This window comes from Peromyscus eremicus, chromosome 7, assembly GCF_949786415.1.
Source record: "Peromyscus eremicus chromosome 7, PerEre_H2_v1, whole genome shotgun sequence".
Lineage (NCBI taxonomy): Eukaryota > Metazoa > Chordata > Mammalia > Rodentia > Cricetidae > Peromyscus > Peromyscus eremicus.
The window spans coordinates 95424775-95440655 of NC_081422.1; the positions used below are offsets into that span (position 1 = coordinate 95424775).

The 15881-nt window shown below is 38.1% G+C and overlaps 1 protein-coding gene and 1 non-coding gene across 2 annotated transcripts in view; one reads left to right on the top strand and one right to left on the bottom strand.

Moving 5' to 3' along the window:
• Ppp2r3a (protein phosphatase 2 regulatory subunit B''alpha) overlaps window positions 1–15881 on the bottom strand; it is a 141689-nt gene that overhangs the window by 99957 nt on the left and 25851 nt on the right. The window contains exon 2 of the mRNA XM_059268459.1: window positions 77–2492. Within this exon, the coding sequence (XP_059124442.1) occupies window positions 77–2068 (1992 nt within the window). The 5' untranslated portion in view covers window positions 2069–2492. The remainder of the gene's footprint in view (window positions 1–76; window positions 2493–15881) is intronic.
• LOC131915748 (small nucleolar RNA SNORA24) lies at window positions 6695–6820 on the top strand. The gene has a single exon (XR_009380403.1). It is a non-coding gene; the product is annotated as a small nucleolar RNA SNORA24 (small nucleolar RNA).

Sequence of the window (15881 nt, forward strand, 5' to 3'; positions counted from 1 at the left end):
TTTCAGTTTATACACTTTACAAACAATAAAACATGTATTTGAAGACTTCTCAGGACTCATGATTTTTGGCTCTTACCTTGATCACTTCTGGTGTCTGCTGAATCAAAACAACTGAAGTACTATCTTTGGCTTTCTCACCAACAGAGCTCCTACAGGCAGATGGACTGGCCTGGGAGGAAGTTGTCAAGGTTTCCTGTAGAATCTGCATCATTTCCTTTTCTTGTGATAGGCTTCCTCTGCCTGATTTGCATTCAACTAGTTCTTGAGCAAAGTCTTCGATGCTTTCCAGAATCCGAAGTAAGAGGGCTCGGTCTTCTTCCTCTATTTTGTGTCCATTGTTTTCAATAATCCTTGTTAGACAGGAAGGTGAGACTTTTTCTGCAGGTGAGGAGACTATAGGTTTAGGCTCAAGATCTTCATGGATTTGACCAGTCAAATGACTATGACTATTTAGAGAACTGATGCTTTTACCCTTGGCAAGTGGTTCTCCAAGAGAGGTCTCCATCTTCTGTGAAAATGATTCCAAATCCATTAACAGTTTGTCTATCTCTTCTTGACTATTAGGATTCATAAAGTGTCTCTGGCCTTTTAGTTCAATGGTAGAAACTTCTAATTTAGATTCTTCCTTAGGCGGATGAACCATCGTTGGCTTTTCAAATATCTTACCAATTTCATTTTGCACTGAGGCAGGACATTTTTTAAGATGAGTATCATGGTCTGAAAATTTTTTATGTTCATTTACCTTTAGCAGACCTTGACCTTGTCCATTCTCTGTTTTCTGTCCTTTATCTAATAATGACTTCTTCCCATCTAATTCTTCTTCAATATAAAGAGTTTCCATTAAGTTACTAGAAGAAACATTCTCTATAGGGTTCATGGTTAATGATGGCGATTGAAGCTGCACAGGTTTTAGAGTTTCAGGATTGTTTACCTCCAAGCTACACAAGGAATTTGTATTGTTTGGAGTGGCTTTTACAGTGTCTGCTTGTTTAAAATTATGCTTGTTATCTTGCAATTCAACAGTCTGAAACTGTCCAGCGTCAAGGGCTGATAGGTGGACAACATCTTCATATTTAGGGGGCTGTTCAGTCCCATATATTGGGGAGAATGGAGTCAGTTGTAAGTTAGGTATATTACTGACAAGTTCTGTTAAATCTATGGCCTCATTATTCCCAGACTGCATAAATTCAAATGGTAACTTTCTCAGGTAGTATGCTAGCCTGGTCATGACATTCATATAGACAGTTTCAGAGTTAGAAATTGCATCATTGCCATTTCCTTCATTGATGCTAGCTCCTGACTTTTTCTTTATGCATTGTTTTATGATGTCTGTACATTTTTTCAAATCTTCAGAGCATTTCAGTAAGATGTCCAAGCACATTTTTATGTCTGTCCCAGAAGAAAAATGATCTACTTTATGTTTTTCCAAAATCTGAGTAACTAGGTCTTCTTCAGAAAAGTTCTGAAGAAGCATAGAAGTCAGGTTTGTATCAAATGAATTTCTATGAGATAAAGATTTTTCCTCAACTGAGGAACTCCGGAGTAAGCCAAAGGATGGAGAGGTCCCATCATTATTATAATGGCCACAGAGTAAGTCAAAATCAACTGACCTCCTATTAAATGAGTCAGATTTAACTTTCCTTCCTTTTTTGTAAGCTGCATGGTTTGAATTTCTGAGTCTTTCAAGGGAAAATTCTTTTATTTTCCCACTGGCAAAGCTGATTGCTTCTCCTGCAATATCCTTTACATTACAGGTATTCTGAAATGTAGATGCTTTCTTGGCCCTAGGTATGCCTGTGAGGGCCTGATGGTGATAGTCTTCAGCTGAGGAAAGCCCATTTTCATGGGGCAAAAACACATTGTTCAGATCTACATCTTTGAACTGAGACACAGGGATATGCAAGAGGTCTGCACAAACACTATGATGCACTACAATGCAGTCTACTCCATGTGTGAAGGTGTGGCAGGTTCCAGTGCAATAATGTATGGCTTGTTCAAAACGCCGGTCTATCAGCACACTACTATAATGGTTCACGGTGCTAACTACAAGTCTGTAAGTTGCTGCCATAATATCAAATTCACTTAGTGGTAGGACTTTATAGACTTTGTTTCTTGAAATGATACTTCTCTGAACAAAATATTTAATGACAATGTTTAGTGGCTTCTTGCAAAATATAGTAATTTTTCCATGAAAGGAAATCTTTAAATTTGAGGTTTGGTAACTATCAGTATACAGTAGCTGCTGCACATGTATGCTTATATTAGCAAGTCTAATAATTTAAATATTATATATTTTAGTTTTATTTAGTAACTTGATACTATAGTATTTTTATGAAAGAATATCTTCTTTTAATTCTTCAGTGGTTCCATATTATGAAAATTTATTGCCATAAACTGTCATATAAATCTTAGTTGGTGGTACAGGAGTATTGTGATAGCTGAGTCCCCCAAATCCTTAAGTGATCCATTTTTTCTGTGAACAATAGAGAAACCTATAATAAAAGAAGAAAATAATTAAACACATGCAGTTAATCAATGATCTCTATTCTCCATCATATAACTTGCTGCTGATATTTAATATAGGCCTTTGTTTTTTTACATTCTATACTCAGTACTTTAAGTAGTATCTCAATTCTGCTTTCTTGTATATGCCTAACTGATAATTCCTATGTTACTCTTCTTACCTTTGTATATGACAGTAACAAGCTTATATCTAGACAGTTGTCTCATCTTCATGGCTCAAGAATGAACACTATTGCAGGGCGGTGGTGGCGCACACCTTTAATCCCAGAACTCGGGAGGCAGAGGCAGGTGGATCTCTGTGAGTTCGAGGCCAGCCCGGGCTACAGAGTGAGTTCCAGGAAAGGCGCAAAATTACACAGAGAAACTCTGTCTTGAAAAACAAAACAAAACAAAACAAAACAAAAAAAAGAACACTATTGTTTGTTCTCTTCATGGATCAAGAATAGTTTTTTGATCCACTTTCAAGCCCTCTGACATGTTTCTAAGCCACCTATCCCCACATTTTCTACTGCTTCCTGCACCAACCTTCTGCTTCTGTCAACCTTTCTCTTCTCAAAGCCTGGTAGCACTCGGGGCCTACTCCTAATTTTGAAAGTTCCTCTACAGTTGGGAATTATTCTCCTATCATCTTCTCTGTTCTCACACACACAGACAATCTTCATTACTGCTGTTGGTCCCGTATTCTTGGACCCTGCTTCATGTATATTTCTTTCTCTCTTTTTTACCATCTGCATAAGACTTCTTTAATTATCCTTAAAGAACAGCTTGTAAAATCCACAGTAGTAGCTTTCCAAAAACATTCTGTCAATGCTATTTAATCACAAAACACAAAATGCCTACTGTATCATTGGCTCTAAGTGCTGGTGGTTATAGCAGTGAACAAAAAAACAGCCTTGACCTTACTGAGGTGAAAATTTAGTTGGAAAAGAGTAACATGTAAATAAACATATAATTCATTAGATATGTGTTGTGGGGAAAATCAATCAGGGTAAGGATTCAGAAAAATATAAGGGTGTTTAAAAAGAGAAATCAGTGCAACTTTATTAACAGCTGAGCAAAGGAGAGGGAGCAGGTCAAAAAGGTATTACCAGGTAAATCATATCAGGCAGTTAAATCTTAAGTGCAAAGGTCCTAAGTTGGGATCATATTTGATTTACTACAAGGATAAGGAGATTAATGTGGCTGAAGCACAGAAAGCAAGAACAGTATAAGAGGTAAGGTCAGAAAGGAAAGGTGGAGTCTAATCAGGCATGAGCCATAGACCTCTATAATGGAATTGTTCTACCTCTGAGAACACCAGGACACAACTGATGAACAGTGAATGGAGAAATGACCCGATAAGAGTCACATTTTAAACCGATGATTTTGGATGTTGCTTTCAGGCACATAGAAGTCAAGGAAAGCAAAAGGGAAATAAACAGGATTGCAAGTGGCCAGGCAGGAATGCTGGGAAGTTAGGACCAATATAGTAACAGTGCAGCAGATGTTTAGATGTATCTATTTCAAAGGTATAGCCAACATGATTTGCTGAACCACTGAATGTGTAATAGGGATGAATCGAGAACAGTGCATTAAGGTAATGATAGGAAAGATAAATATAGCAGTGAAGGAGAATATAAATTTCATGGGACCATCACTGTCATTGGTGATTGTTTGTTTTGAGACAGGGTGTTACTATGTAGCCATGGCTAGAATGGAACATGATATGTAGACTGGGCTGGCATTGAACTCACAGAAATCTACCTGCTTCTGCCTTCTGAGTGCTGGCATGCTCCATTATGCCCAGCACTACTGACATTTTAATAATAAAAATCTTTACCCATTTAAAAACAAAAAATGTGTTCATATTTTATTTCTTTAATCCTATGAAACTACTGTACCTACTTCATTTATTTCTTTTTTGGTAGGCTGTCTATTATTATCCTTTACTTATTTAGGTATTGGGAATTTAGTGACTATAGAAACAATTAATGTAAAAGAATAGTTGTTCTGAGACAGTGTCTTACTATGTAGTATAAGCTGGCCTCAAACTTCTCTGCCTTTGTCTCCTGTGTGCTGGGATTACAGACATTCACTACCATGTCATGAAAGAAATCTTTCTTGTGTTGAAATCCCATGGTGGTTACAGTATTAACCGCTGGTCTTTTGGATCTAAGGTCACTGTTTTTGTACCAGTACTATACCATTATAATTAATATTAAAGTTTTGATAACTTGAGATACAACCTACATCCATAATTTCTGATTCTTTATCTTCTAAATATTCTTTGATTGTATTCTAGATAAACTGTTGAACTGTCAATTTCAAGAAATTTTCCTATAATTTAACTACAAATATAATAAATGTATCATTTGGAAGGAACACTGACATCATCATGATGCTTGGGTTTTACACATGGAAGATAAAAATGTTAATTCTAATATTCTATCACCTTTCTCTTCATGGTTTTCTTCAGGTGGATTTGAATGGGTCTCACTGTGTAGCCCTGGCTGGCTTCCAACTTGCAGCAATTCTCCTTCCTCGGCCTCTCAAGGGCTGGGATTATAGGAGTATGCCATCACACCTTGCTCCCTAGCCCTATTTTTGTTTCTCTGTGTCTTAAATTAGTTGCTATGTGAATGGAGTTTGAACTACCTACTGCCTCATCCTCAACTTGTCTTCAGCATTTCAGGTGGCTTATATAAAACTAGATAGATTCAGACTGGATAGAGCTGATGCAGAAAGAAGTTCCACAGTAACAGAGGTGTCCAGTAATTAGGGAAAACTATAAAGTAGCCAACCATAAAAAGTGTCATGGAACAAAAGCTAAACACAGCAATGAAAGGGATTACTTTTTCAAAAGACATACAGCCCAAACAGCCCAAACACAGAGCACAGAAATAGCATCAAGTTGGGGCAAGAGATGACTCAATGGCTAAGAACACTTGCTGTTCTTCCAGAGTACCTGAGTTCAGTTCCCAGCAACCACATCAGACAGCTCACAGCTCCCTGTAACTCCAGTTCTAGGAGATATGATGCCATCTATTGGCCTCTGGGGGCACCTGTACACACATGGCATATACTCACACAGACACACAATATACATTTTAAAAAACAAAAAAAAATTAAGAAAGAAATAATGTCAAGCATTAAGAATGATATACCTTTTTAGAAACCTAATTTTTTTTGAGGGGAATGAGACAGGGTCTTGCTATATAGCCCTGGCTGGCCTGGTACTATATAGCCCAAGCTAGCTCAAACTTATTACAGTTGTCTTGCCTCAGCCTCCCAAGTGCTGGGGATTATAGGTGTTCAGCACCATACCCAGCTATAAATCTACAATTTTTAAAGAATGCTGAATAAGGATACAAGGAGAAATAAACTAATAATGTCGAGAGCTATCACATAACTATATGGGATATATCAGGAGTATTTCCTAATATAGTTAATCTGTATTAATCAAAATACATAAGTACTAGAAAATTTAAATGCCTAATATATATTAAAACATATGTCAGATTACTTCTTAAACTAACAATAACAACAACAAAAAAACCCCAAGTATTTTTTTGAGAAATTTCAGAAAATAGACAAAATGTTTTCCTTAGGCCTGAATAGTAGCCAAACAAATGGTTAATAAAGTAGCATGGAAAAATTCATGTTTTACTAGAATTAGAAATAAATCAAAGAATATATACTATCCAACAGAACTTCCAAAGTTGATGAAAATACTTTATACTATCTGATATGCCTGAAGTTTGCCACATGGGGATACTTCAAATGTGGCTAGGGTAACAAAAGAACTGAATTGTACTTAAATTAAAAGATTTTTTTTAAGTTGTAAAATATTTTAGACATACAGGAGTTGACAAAATAGTACATGGAGTTTCTCTGAATCCCTTCGCCCAGTTTCCCCCAGTAATAACAGTGCACTTTACTGTATCACTACAGTTCAATGATCAAAACCAGGAAAGTGATACTAGTACTATGAGCTACAGAACTGTACTCGGATTTCGTCAGTTTTCTGTATATCCACTCCTTTTTGGGGGAAGGGAGTGTTGGTCCTTTTCTTCTGTAACTACTGATACATTCAAGATGCACAATTGTGCTATCCCGCCTGCCCAGAAGCATCTCATACTATTTCTGAAGCCACACACCTCAACTAGAAACATTGACAAAATGAAGATTTGTTCTCCAATGCTACAATTTTATAACTTAAAAAATATTTTACTTTCCCAGTCACGGAAAATCATCTTGTTATTGACAAAGCTACCATCATTCAATTGGTATCAGATTCTGACATGGACAAGTAACATTCTTCACTGTTAAAAACGTGTGTGATGCTGGGTTATTAGGCATACTTTCCTAAACTATTATTCAACTCTTTCTAGGAAAAACAAGGTTCTTTACTAATGAACAATGACAAAATGTCTTAGAATGAAAAACGTGCAGGCTCACCAGTGATCAATGAAGTACAGATTAACATAATGTACCTTTTTTTTTTTTGACCAGTCTTTAGTTTTTATTTGTAATATTTATTTTCTGGATACAGGTTTTCCTTGATAACAGGTGGGTCTTAAATTACCTATTTTCTGGCTGCACCAACCCATCTCATACCAAAATGAGAGGCCTGAGCCACCCCCGACTTCTTGACTGTATAATCAATCTGAAATCTCTTTAATCATAGTGCACTGATATATTTATCTAATTATTCCTTATTAATAAAAACTCAGGAGTCATATATCAGAGTAAGTATCTGAATGATCAGAGAAGCAGTAGGGAAGTGACCAGTGACCTCCTAACATCATTTCTCCATCCCAAAATCCAAGACCCTCTCTAACTCCACTACTACTTCCTGCCTCTCTACCTGTCCTCAGTCTTCCAAAACCCCTATGGTTAATAGAGAACATTTTTGAGATGGCTCAGTGGGTAGATTTACTGCCTGCATTAGCATGAAGACCTGACTTCATTGTCTGGGAGGAAAGCACTAATTCTGTCAAGAAGTCCATAATGTACTTTTATCTATCAAATCAACATGTGGAATGTATCATTCCAGGAGAACAAGGCACCTCTCTTACCCTAATAGTAGAAGTATAAATTTGTCATTTTTCTGGGAAAGAGACTGGCCCTATAAATCTAAAAATCTTTAAAAAGTGCATGTGTACATGTAAATATATATCTTTTAACTCAGCAATTTACTATTTGAGACACAATGTAAGAAATAACTGGACAACTATGTAGATTGGCTTCTCTCAATATCTCACATTATCATGTATGACAAGGTATCCCTTATTATTGCTGAGTAGTATCATACCACTTTTTGTTTACCCATTCATTTATTGAAATACATTTATTTGATTTCCCATTTTTTTCAGTGCTAGGGATTAAAATTAGGGTATCTTACATATGCTAGGCTATAACACCCAGGACAAAGGAAATGCTTAATAAGTGTTATTGCTCCAATTTATTCATAAAACACTTTTTCTTCTATGTTGGGCATTGGGAGAATGATGGTGAATAAGCCATGGTAATGATTCTTAGGATATTCACTGTTAATGGGGCAAGCACAGCAGATAACAGGAAGAGAATGAGTTCTAACACAAGGATGGGCACAGAAAAGGTAAAAATGGTTTCACTGTTCTTGTGTTATATGGGGAGGTACCTACTGAGCAACCAAAGATGATAACTGAATAAAATGTGAACACAGTCAACAGAAAGATCACAGGTGGAGATGCAGCTCTGAGAAGTTACTCAGGGTAAGCATGTAACATGATGACAGTTCTGGACTGAGGACACAGTTAGGGATCATTCATAATTTTGGGTTAAACAGAGGGAGCAGATTCTCAGAGGTCAGAAAGAAAAAGATAGAAAGGTAATGGAACTAGGAGAAGTTGGGCATGGTGGCTCATGCCTGCAATTCTAATACTTGGGAGGTAGAAGCAGGAGGATTAGTTCAAGACTAGCCTTTACTACATAGAGAATTTGAGACTAGCCTGGGTTACATGATACTGTTTTAAAAACAAACCTAAGTATGGTGATATATTGTGTACTCCAATAAAGCTTGCCTGAGGATCAGAGGACAGAGCCAGCCACTAGATTAGACATAGAGGTCAGGCAGTGGTGGCACACAACCTTAATCCTATCACTCGGGAGGCAGAGATCCGTCTGGATCTCTGTGAGTTCAAAGTCACACTGGAAACAGAGCCAGGCAGTGGTGGCACACGCCTTTAATCCTAGTACTGGGAAGCACACATGCCTTTAATCTCAGAAGTGATGTTTGGTCAGAGGAAGGTATATAAGGTGCGAGGAAACAGAAACTCACTCTCTTTAGACTGAGGATTTTTGTAGAGGTAAGAACTAGTGGCTGGCTGTTCTATTTCTCTGATCGTCAGACAAGTATATTAGGGTACACAATATATCACCACACCTAAGGCCTGTGAAGTGGCTCCTCAGGTAAAGGTGCTTGCTTGAGAGCCTGAATTCAATCCTTGGGACCCACATGGTGGAAAGACAGATAACTACTGCAAGTTGTCCTGAGAGTGGTGGGGGGTGGGGGGGTGGGAAGGTGGTGTGTGTGTGTGTGTGTGTGTGTGTGTGTGTGTGTGTGAGAGAGAGAGAGAGAGAGACAGAGACAGAGACAGAGAGAGAGACAGAGACAGACAGAGACAGAGAGACAGAGAGAAATGTGGGTGTGGTGATATTTTGAACAAATAAAATTTGCCTGAAGATCAGAAGACAGAACAAGCCACTAGATTAAACACAGAAGCCAGGCAGTGGTGGCACACACCTTTAATCCTAGCACTCAGAGGCAGAGATCCGTCAGGATTTCTGTGAGTTCAAGGCCACATTGAGCTACACCAAGATTAATCCAGCCTAAAAGAAAAACAGAGCCAGGCAGTGGTGGTTCACACCTTTAATTCCAGCACTTAGGATCACACACCTTTAATCCCAGCACTAGGAAGGTTGAGACAGGAAGTGATATGGCTGGGCAGAGAAAGGAATATAAGGCAGGAGGAGACAGGAACTCAGTCTCTTTCAGGCTGAGGAGTTGGTGGGGTAAGAGGTGGTTGCTGTGGCTTGCTCTGCTTCTCTGATCTTTCAGTTTTTACCCTGATATCTGGCTCCAGGTTTTTATGAAGACCAATTAGGATTTGTGCAACCTGTGGGTGTGCTGTCTGACAGTCAGACCAATTTACAGAGTCAGTTCTCTCCTTCCATCTTTACAGAAGTTCTGAGGAGTGAACTCAGTTTGAACTATCTTGCTGGATCTCATAGGCATCTTTTAAAATTGAACAAAAATAAAACTGCTTCCCCCAATAATTTTAAGCAAAATAAATGCAAAGATAATAAAACCTCAAAGTAGAAAGAAGAAAATTATATAAATTTTCACACACAAAAAGGTAAGGTTTGAAAAGTAAGGTTTGATTATAAATATATTTTAATAAAGTAGCAATGGGAAAGATTTTGCTGTTAGGATCATATTAATTACTGGCAAGGATTCTTGGAATACACTGAGAAGTTTAGCAGACCTCAAGTGTCTACCAATCCTAAAGGTGAGAATATGGTATATTACTAATTTTTCTCAATCGAATTATTCAAATTTTCTTTTACAGTTTATCCATCTGTATCTTAAGGTCTTTGCCTTGCCTATCTTCATAAGAACCTTTCTTGTAGCTTTAAAAATAATCATTTTTATTCTATGTGTGTAAGTGTTTTGCTTGCATGTATACACATGCAGTACTAGCAGTGGCCAGAGAAGAGTATACGATCCTCTAGAACTGGAGTTACAGCTGGTTATGAGCTGCCATGTGGGTGTTGGAACTAAACCCAGGTTTTCTGTAAGAGAAGCAAGTGTTCTTAACTGCTGAGCCATCTCTGTAACCCCTTTGAGCTTTTTGTTGTTTTAGTTTTATACTTTCAGCTTTTGTGTTTAGGTATGTGACACATTTTGAATGAACTTTTATGTAATTAATTTTTAATAAGGTTGAGTTTAAAGATCAGCCAGGATCATTTGTTCAAATGATTGATCCTTGGGGCTAGGTGTATAGCTGAGTACAATGCTTGGTGAGTACACAAGGCCAAGAAGTGATATCCCAGTATAATTAAAAAAAAAAAAAAAGGAGTATTTTTTCCTCACTGAGTTATGTTGGTACCTTCGATGAAAAACAAAACAAAACAAAACAAATAACTATATATACTGCTTAAAATCTTTTATGTGTATCTAAATTTGTCAAATATATTTTCTGTATTCACTGTGAACATATAACCTTATTCTTTATTTTGGTAATGTGGTAAAATGATGACAGCTGAAGTTCATACTAAACATTTAAAATTAATGAATGATGAATTAGAAGCAGGGATGCACTTAGAAATATGAAGATTAAATTACAATAATAAAAATTGATAGTGATTGACTCTAAAGAGTAAGCCTAGACAAAAAAAAGTCATTAAAAACAGCATTTAGAATCGATACTTTAAATAAGAAATATCCAAATAACATTTGTAACAAATTCGAGCAATTAAAAAGATTTTAGAGCAGTATGGAGATGAGACTGGGCCTGCTTATGTGTTATGGCTAGTTGAGGTCAACGATGCAGGGAGAATGAATTCAGCTTCAGGCATAGGTTGCTTCAATAACACATTCAGGAGATACTCATGAAATAGCTGGATATATTCAGCAGCAAAGAGATAGGAGTTGAAAATAAAGATTTGGGAGAAAATACTAAATAAAAGTTTTACAGCCTCAAAAGTTGATGAGATTGAGTATATGCAGGATGAGAACAAGGTCAAGGAAAAACTCTAAGGGATGCTGGGACATTTAATGCAAGGAGAGGGACTTAAAGGAGAAAGAGCCAGCCATACCTTTAATTCCCAGCACTCAGGAGGCAGAGGCAGGAATATCTCTGAGTTCGAGGCCAGGCTGGTCTACAGAGTGAGTTCCAGGACAGCCAGGGCTGTTACACAGAGAAACCTTGCCTGGAAAAACCAAACAGGCCAGGCGGTGGTGGCGCATGCCTTTAATCCCAGCACTTGGGAGGCAGAGCCAGGCGGATCTCTGTGAGTGAGTTCCAGGTAAGGCGAAAAGATACACAGAGAAACCCTGTCTCGAAAAATCAAAAAAAAAAAGAAAAAAAAAGAAAAAAAGAAAAACCAAACAAAAACCAAGATGGGTGGAAGATTGAATTTTCAAAGGGCGGGTAAAGAACCAGCCAAATATGTCACAAAATTAAAGAACAGAGACTATTCTTGCAATATGTTGAATTACAAAAATCTTGTGTACCAAGAACACAGAGCTGAGCTTAACTTTTATGGATGTTTCTGCTTTATTTCACAGAGAAAGACGGGATGTTAATAAAACCTCAAGAACCATAAACATAATGATGGAAAATAGAGAAAGGTATTACACATATTGTTCCACTTCAGGAAACATCTGGAACAGAAAATATGAGATAAAGAAATTCCATTGTTTATCTCGGTCAGTGTAAGGGTTCAAGAAGAAATGAACGACATAATTGTAAACATTGGAATTGGTTGAATTTCCATGTCACTCAAATAGGTCACCTGAAGGGTCTGAAGAGAACTGTAGAAAGTTTTCTTTAAAACCCTTTATTTAAGAGAGTCCAGAAGGTATGACTCATAAGTAATGAGTCATTTAAAAATAATAAAACTATTGCTTTGCCTGGAAAAATAAAGGGCATTTTGGTTGATGACTCAGTATGGAAACTGCTTCCAAGAGGACAGTTTGGAAGAATACAAAATAGGTACCATAGAACTACTTGGGAAAACAAGAGAAGAGAGTTTATTCATTGTATTCAGTTATAAATAGTTGAGAAAATAAACTGAAAAGGAGAAATATTTTCATGAGATTTTATGTTCTAAGGAAATATATATGTAAGTATGAAAGAATAATATTCTGAGTTTAGAAATAATGTTTCAATGAAAGAAACATAGAGTATTATAAGAATATTTTAACAGATGATCTAATTTGAGTATACATGAGGTAGGAAGTGCTTAAAAACTTTCCTCTGTTTTAGTTTATTATCTTTTTGTTGTTGTTTGAGACAGGGTCTCTCCACGTAGCCCTGGCTGTCTTGGAACTTGCTATGTAGACCAGGCTGGCCTCAAATTCACAAAGATCAGCCTGCCTTTGCCTCCCTGGTGCTGGGATTAAAGGTATATGTCACCAAAAACTTACACATCACCAGTAGACATGCTAACCTGGAAGGGGAAGTTCTTGCAGGGCTGTGGAGGGCCACAAAGGTTTCCTAGTGAGATCTGAACTTGCTTTACCCAGCAGGGCTGCATTAGGGGATTGCTTGACTTGTGTGGTTACTTGGTGTTTGGAAGGGTCTGCACTTGGCTGTGCTAGGGGGAGGTCTTTTGCCCCTTGGCATTCCTATAAATAGCCCTTTAGGAGAGAAAGAAGGGGTTGGTAGATAAGGACCCAGGCCCTCCAAGGCTCTCCTGTGTTTCTGTTTCTCTCCTCTCTATCCTTCTATCTAATATCTCTTAGCCCTCTCTCCTCAAGAGTACCCTGTCATAAAATGTGGGGGCTGGTCTCCCAGCTGGGCTCCCACACAGGGCCCTACCCATAGACAAAGAACTACAGGTAAGACTGCTGAGAGAAAAAGAATTAGTCTTCCCCAAGGATGAGCCCCCTAATTGGTTATCCAATACCAAGTGGTCAGTCCTGAAAGCATGTATGTATATATATAAGAAACACTAAACTGACTTAGCAGGTTGTTATGCATTCTCTTGCTCTCTCTCCCCCTCCTCCCTCCTTCAAGAAAAGAGGCCATAAATTTGAGAGGGAGTAAGGAAAGAATTTGGGAGTACTTAAAGGAGAAGGAGGGGGAGATGATGTAATTAGATTTTAATTTTAAAAACTTCAAATAATCCTTATCTGTCTTAAACTGGAAAAATATTAGTGGCTGAATGAAAAGCACCATGAAGGCAGTACTAGGACACCTTGTCCAGCTTCTGCTTCTGTACAAACTCAATCTGATAACCTGGTCAAGCCACTTCTTTCATTGAGATTTCACCTTCTCTTTTGGAAAAATAGTATTTAAGATGGCTTTGTGGTCCAGAGAATAAGAAAAAAGCAGAATTTTTTTCTTGGTTTGAATTAGGAAAAACTGTGTGTACCAGATATTATTTGATGTGGGAAGTATAATGAACTGGTGATTCATTTTTATTGCATGCCATTTGTAAAGCTGCTGGCTCCAGAAAGAAAATTTGAGGGGCTGGAGAAATAGCTCAGTGGTTAAGAGCACTAGTTTCTCTTCCAGTGGTCCTGGGTTCGATTCCCAGCACCTATACAGTGGCTCACAACTGTTGGTCTTTAACTGAAATTCCAGGTGATCTGATGCCCTCTTCTGGCCCTTGTGGGCAGTAGGCATAAACACAGACCCAATATATATATATATATATTTATATAAAATTATTCCCCCTCCTTCTACTCCTACATATATACATACACACATATATACGTATACATTTATATATATTATATTGTGTATTTATATAGTCTTTGTGCATGCCTAGAGCATATCCCATATATATATTTTTAAAGGAAATCTGGAGTTAAACTGTTACAGTTTTAAACAAAGAAACACTAAAGTTAGAGATCCAGCTAACTCAGTGGTAGAGGATTTGCCTGGCATGTGTGAAACCATGAATTAAACTCCCATCACACCACAAAAAACCCACTATTATTTTTTAAAAAATCACTATTATATATTCTAAAATAGCAAAAACAGTTGCCTTGGCCATTATACAAGAATTGACGGCAAATTCAGAGGAATGATTATGCTTAAAGTGACAAGTATTTGAGTGCTGCTGCAGATCAGATACTCATCAGGGTGCACAATTACAGACCCCATGGGGCTGCCTCACACCTACCACAGTGGGATCTGGAAGAAAAGGAGGAAGCCTAACCTTTGGTCAAGGAAGCCATCCCCAAATGGGGGCTGCCATGCCCACTCCTGGAGCAGAATAGGCACAGCTGGCTGCAGGACAGCAGGAGAGGTGTTGAGTGAGCAGAGGGAACAAAGTAGAAGGTGCCTTCCACACACCATCTGGTACTATTCCAGTGTTAAGTTGGCTTTCAGAGGACAAAAGGCTGAAGCTGGATCAGGCAGGCATCACAAAACTCTTGTTGCACGTTTTAGATTGAGGAGAGGGGAGTCAAATTCAAATTTACACAGAAGGTCTGTCGCTTTATATATACTGCTGTGGAGAGCAAAATTTGGGAAGCAAAGCTAAACAAGCAGGGTTAGGGTCTCTGTAAGCGCCAGAAGCAAACCAATGAGGTCCTAAATGAAGGGAGCTCAGAGTGTTGTGTAGTTATCTCTTCCAGACTGAAACATCCCCTCCCAGAGGAAGGCTTCTTAAGATGGGGGACCTGAATGAAACTTAAAAGGCTCAAGAAATAAACAAACCTTTCAAATCTCAGGAAACTCTAAACTCAGAAGATTCACAAGCTTCCTGCCCAAGGTGATAACTGCTCCAGAGAAGGAAATGCAATTTGTCAGGCAGACTCTACAACCTACTAAGTAAGCGGCCTGCGAAGTCTACAATGAATCCCAGCAATGCAACTTTTGAGTCACTGCCCACGCTGAGCAGTGCTACAAGCCACAGGAAAGTGTAATGGAACTCGGCTACTATCACAAAAGTCTGACCATTCCAAAGGTCAAGCCATGGCTTAAGAAGTCTTGGTGGTATTTTAGCTTTTATATATATATATATATAAAATTAGCTAGTTCCTAAAATGATTTTCTTGTGTGCTTCCAAGAACTCCTAACAGTGTATTTATCTAAAATACCTATCAAGCATCCACGGCCAAACGATCTCCTGAACTAAGGTAACAACACCCTTATGGAAACAACACCTGTCTCCTAGGTCAGGCAGATAGCCTTATTTCTTGTGCAATTGAAGGTGAGGCCTTCCTTTCTTATACAGCCTTACTAACATTATAGACTCCTAACTTCTTACATAACCACTTTTAGGAATGTAGACTGAGCACATAAATTCCCTTTTTGATATACTAACCGATATTAACTCTCAGCTGACCTCCTTTACCACTCCCTTTTTGCGCTATAAAAGCAAGCCTGATGGTCACTGCCTGAGGAAAACTCTTGTCTGCCTTTATGACCCTGTAAGAATTCAAGCCTGGTGACCTTGCTTTAGGAGAGCACTGCTATTGCATGGGTTTATAACTGTATACCTCAGAGACCTGGAGGAGGATTTTGAGGATTTTGACAAGAGAACTAGATAGAGAACTTGAGGTCAGAGAACTGAGAGGGATAAGGAGGATTTTGAATAGAGAACTTGAGGACGAGATGGAAGATGAGAAAGAGCCAGATGGGGAAGTATTAAAT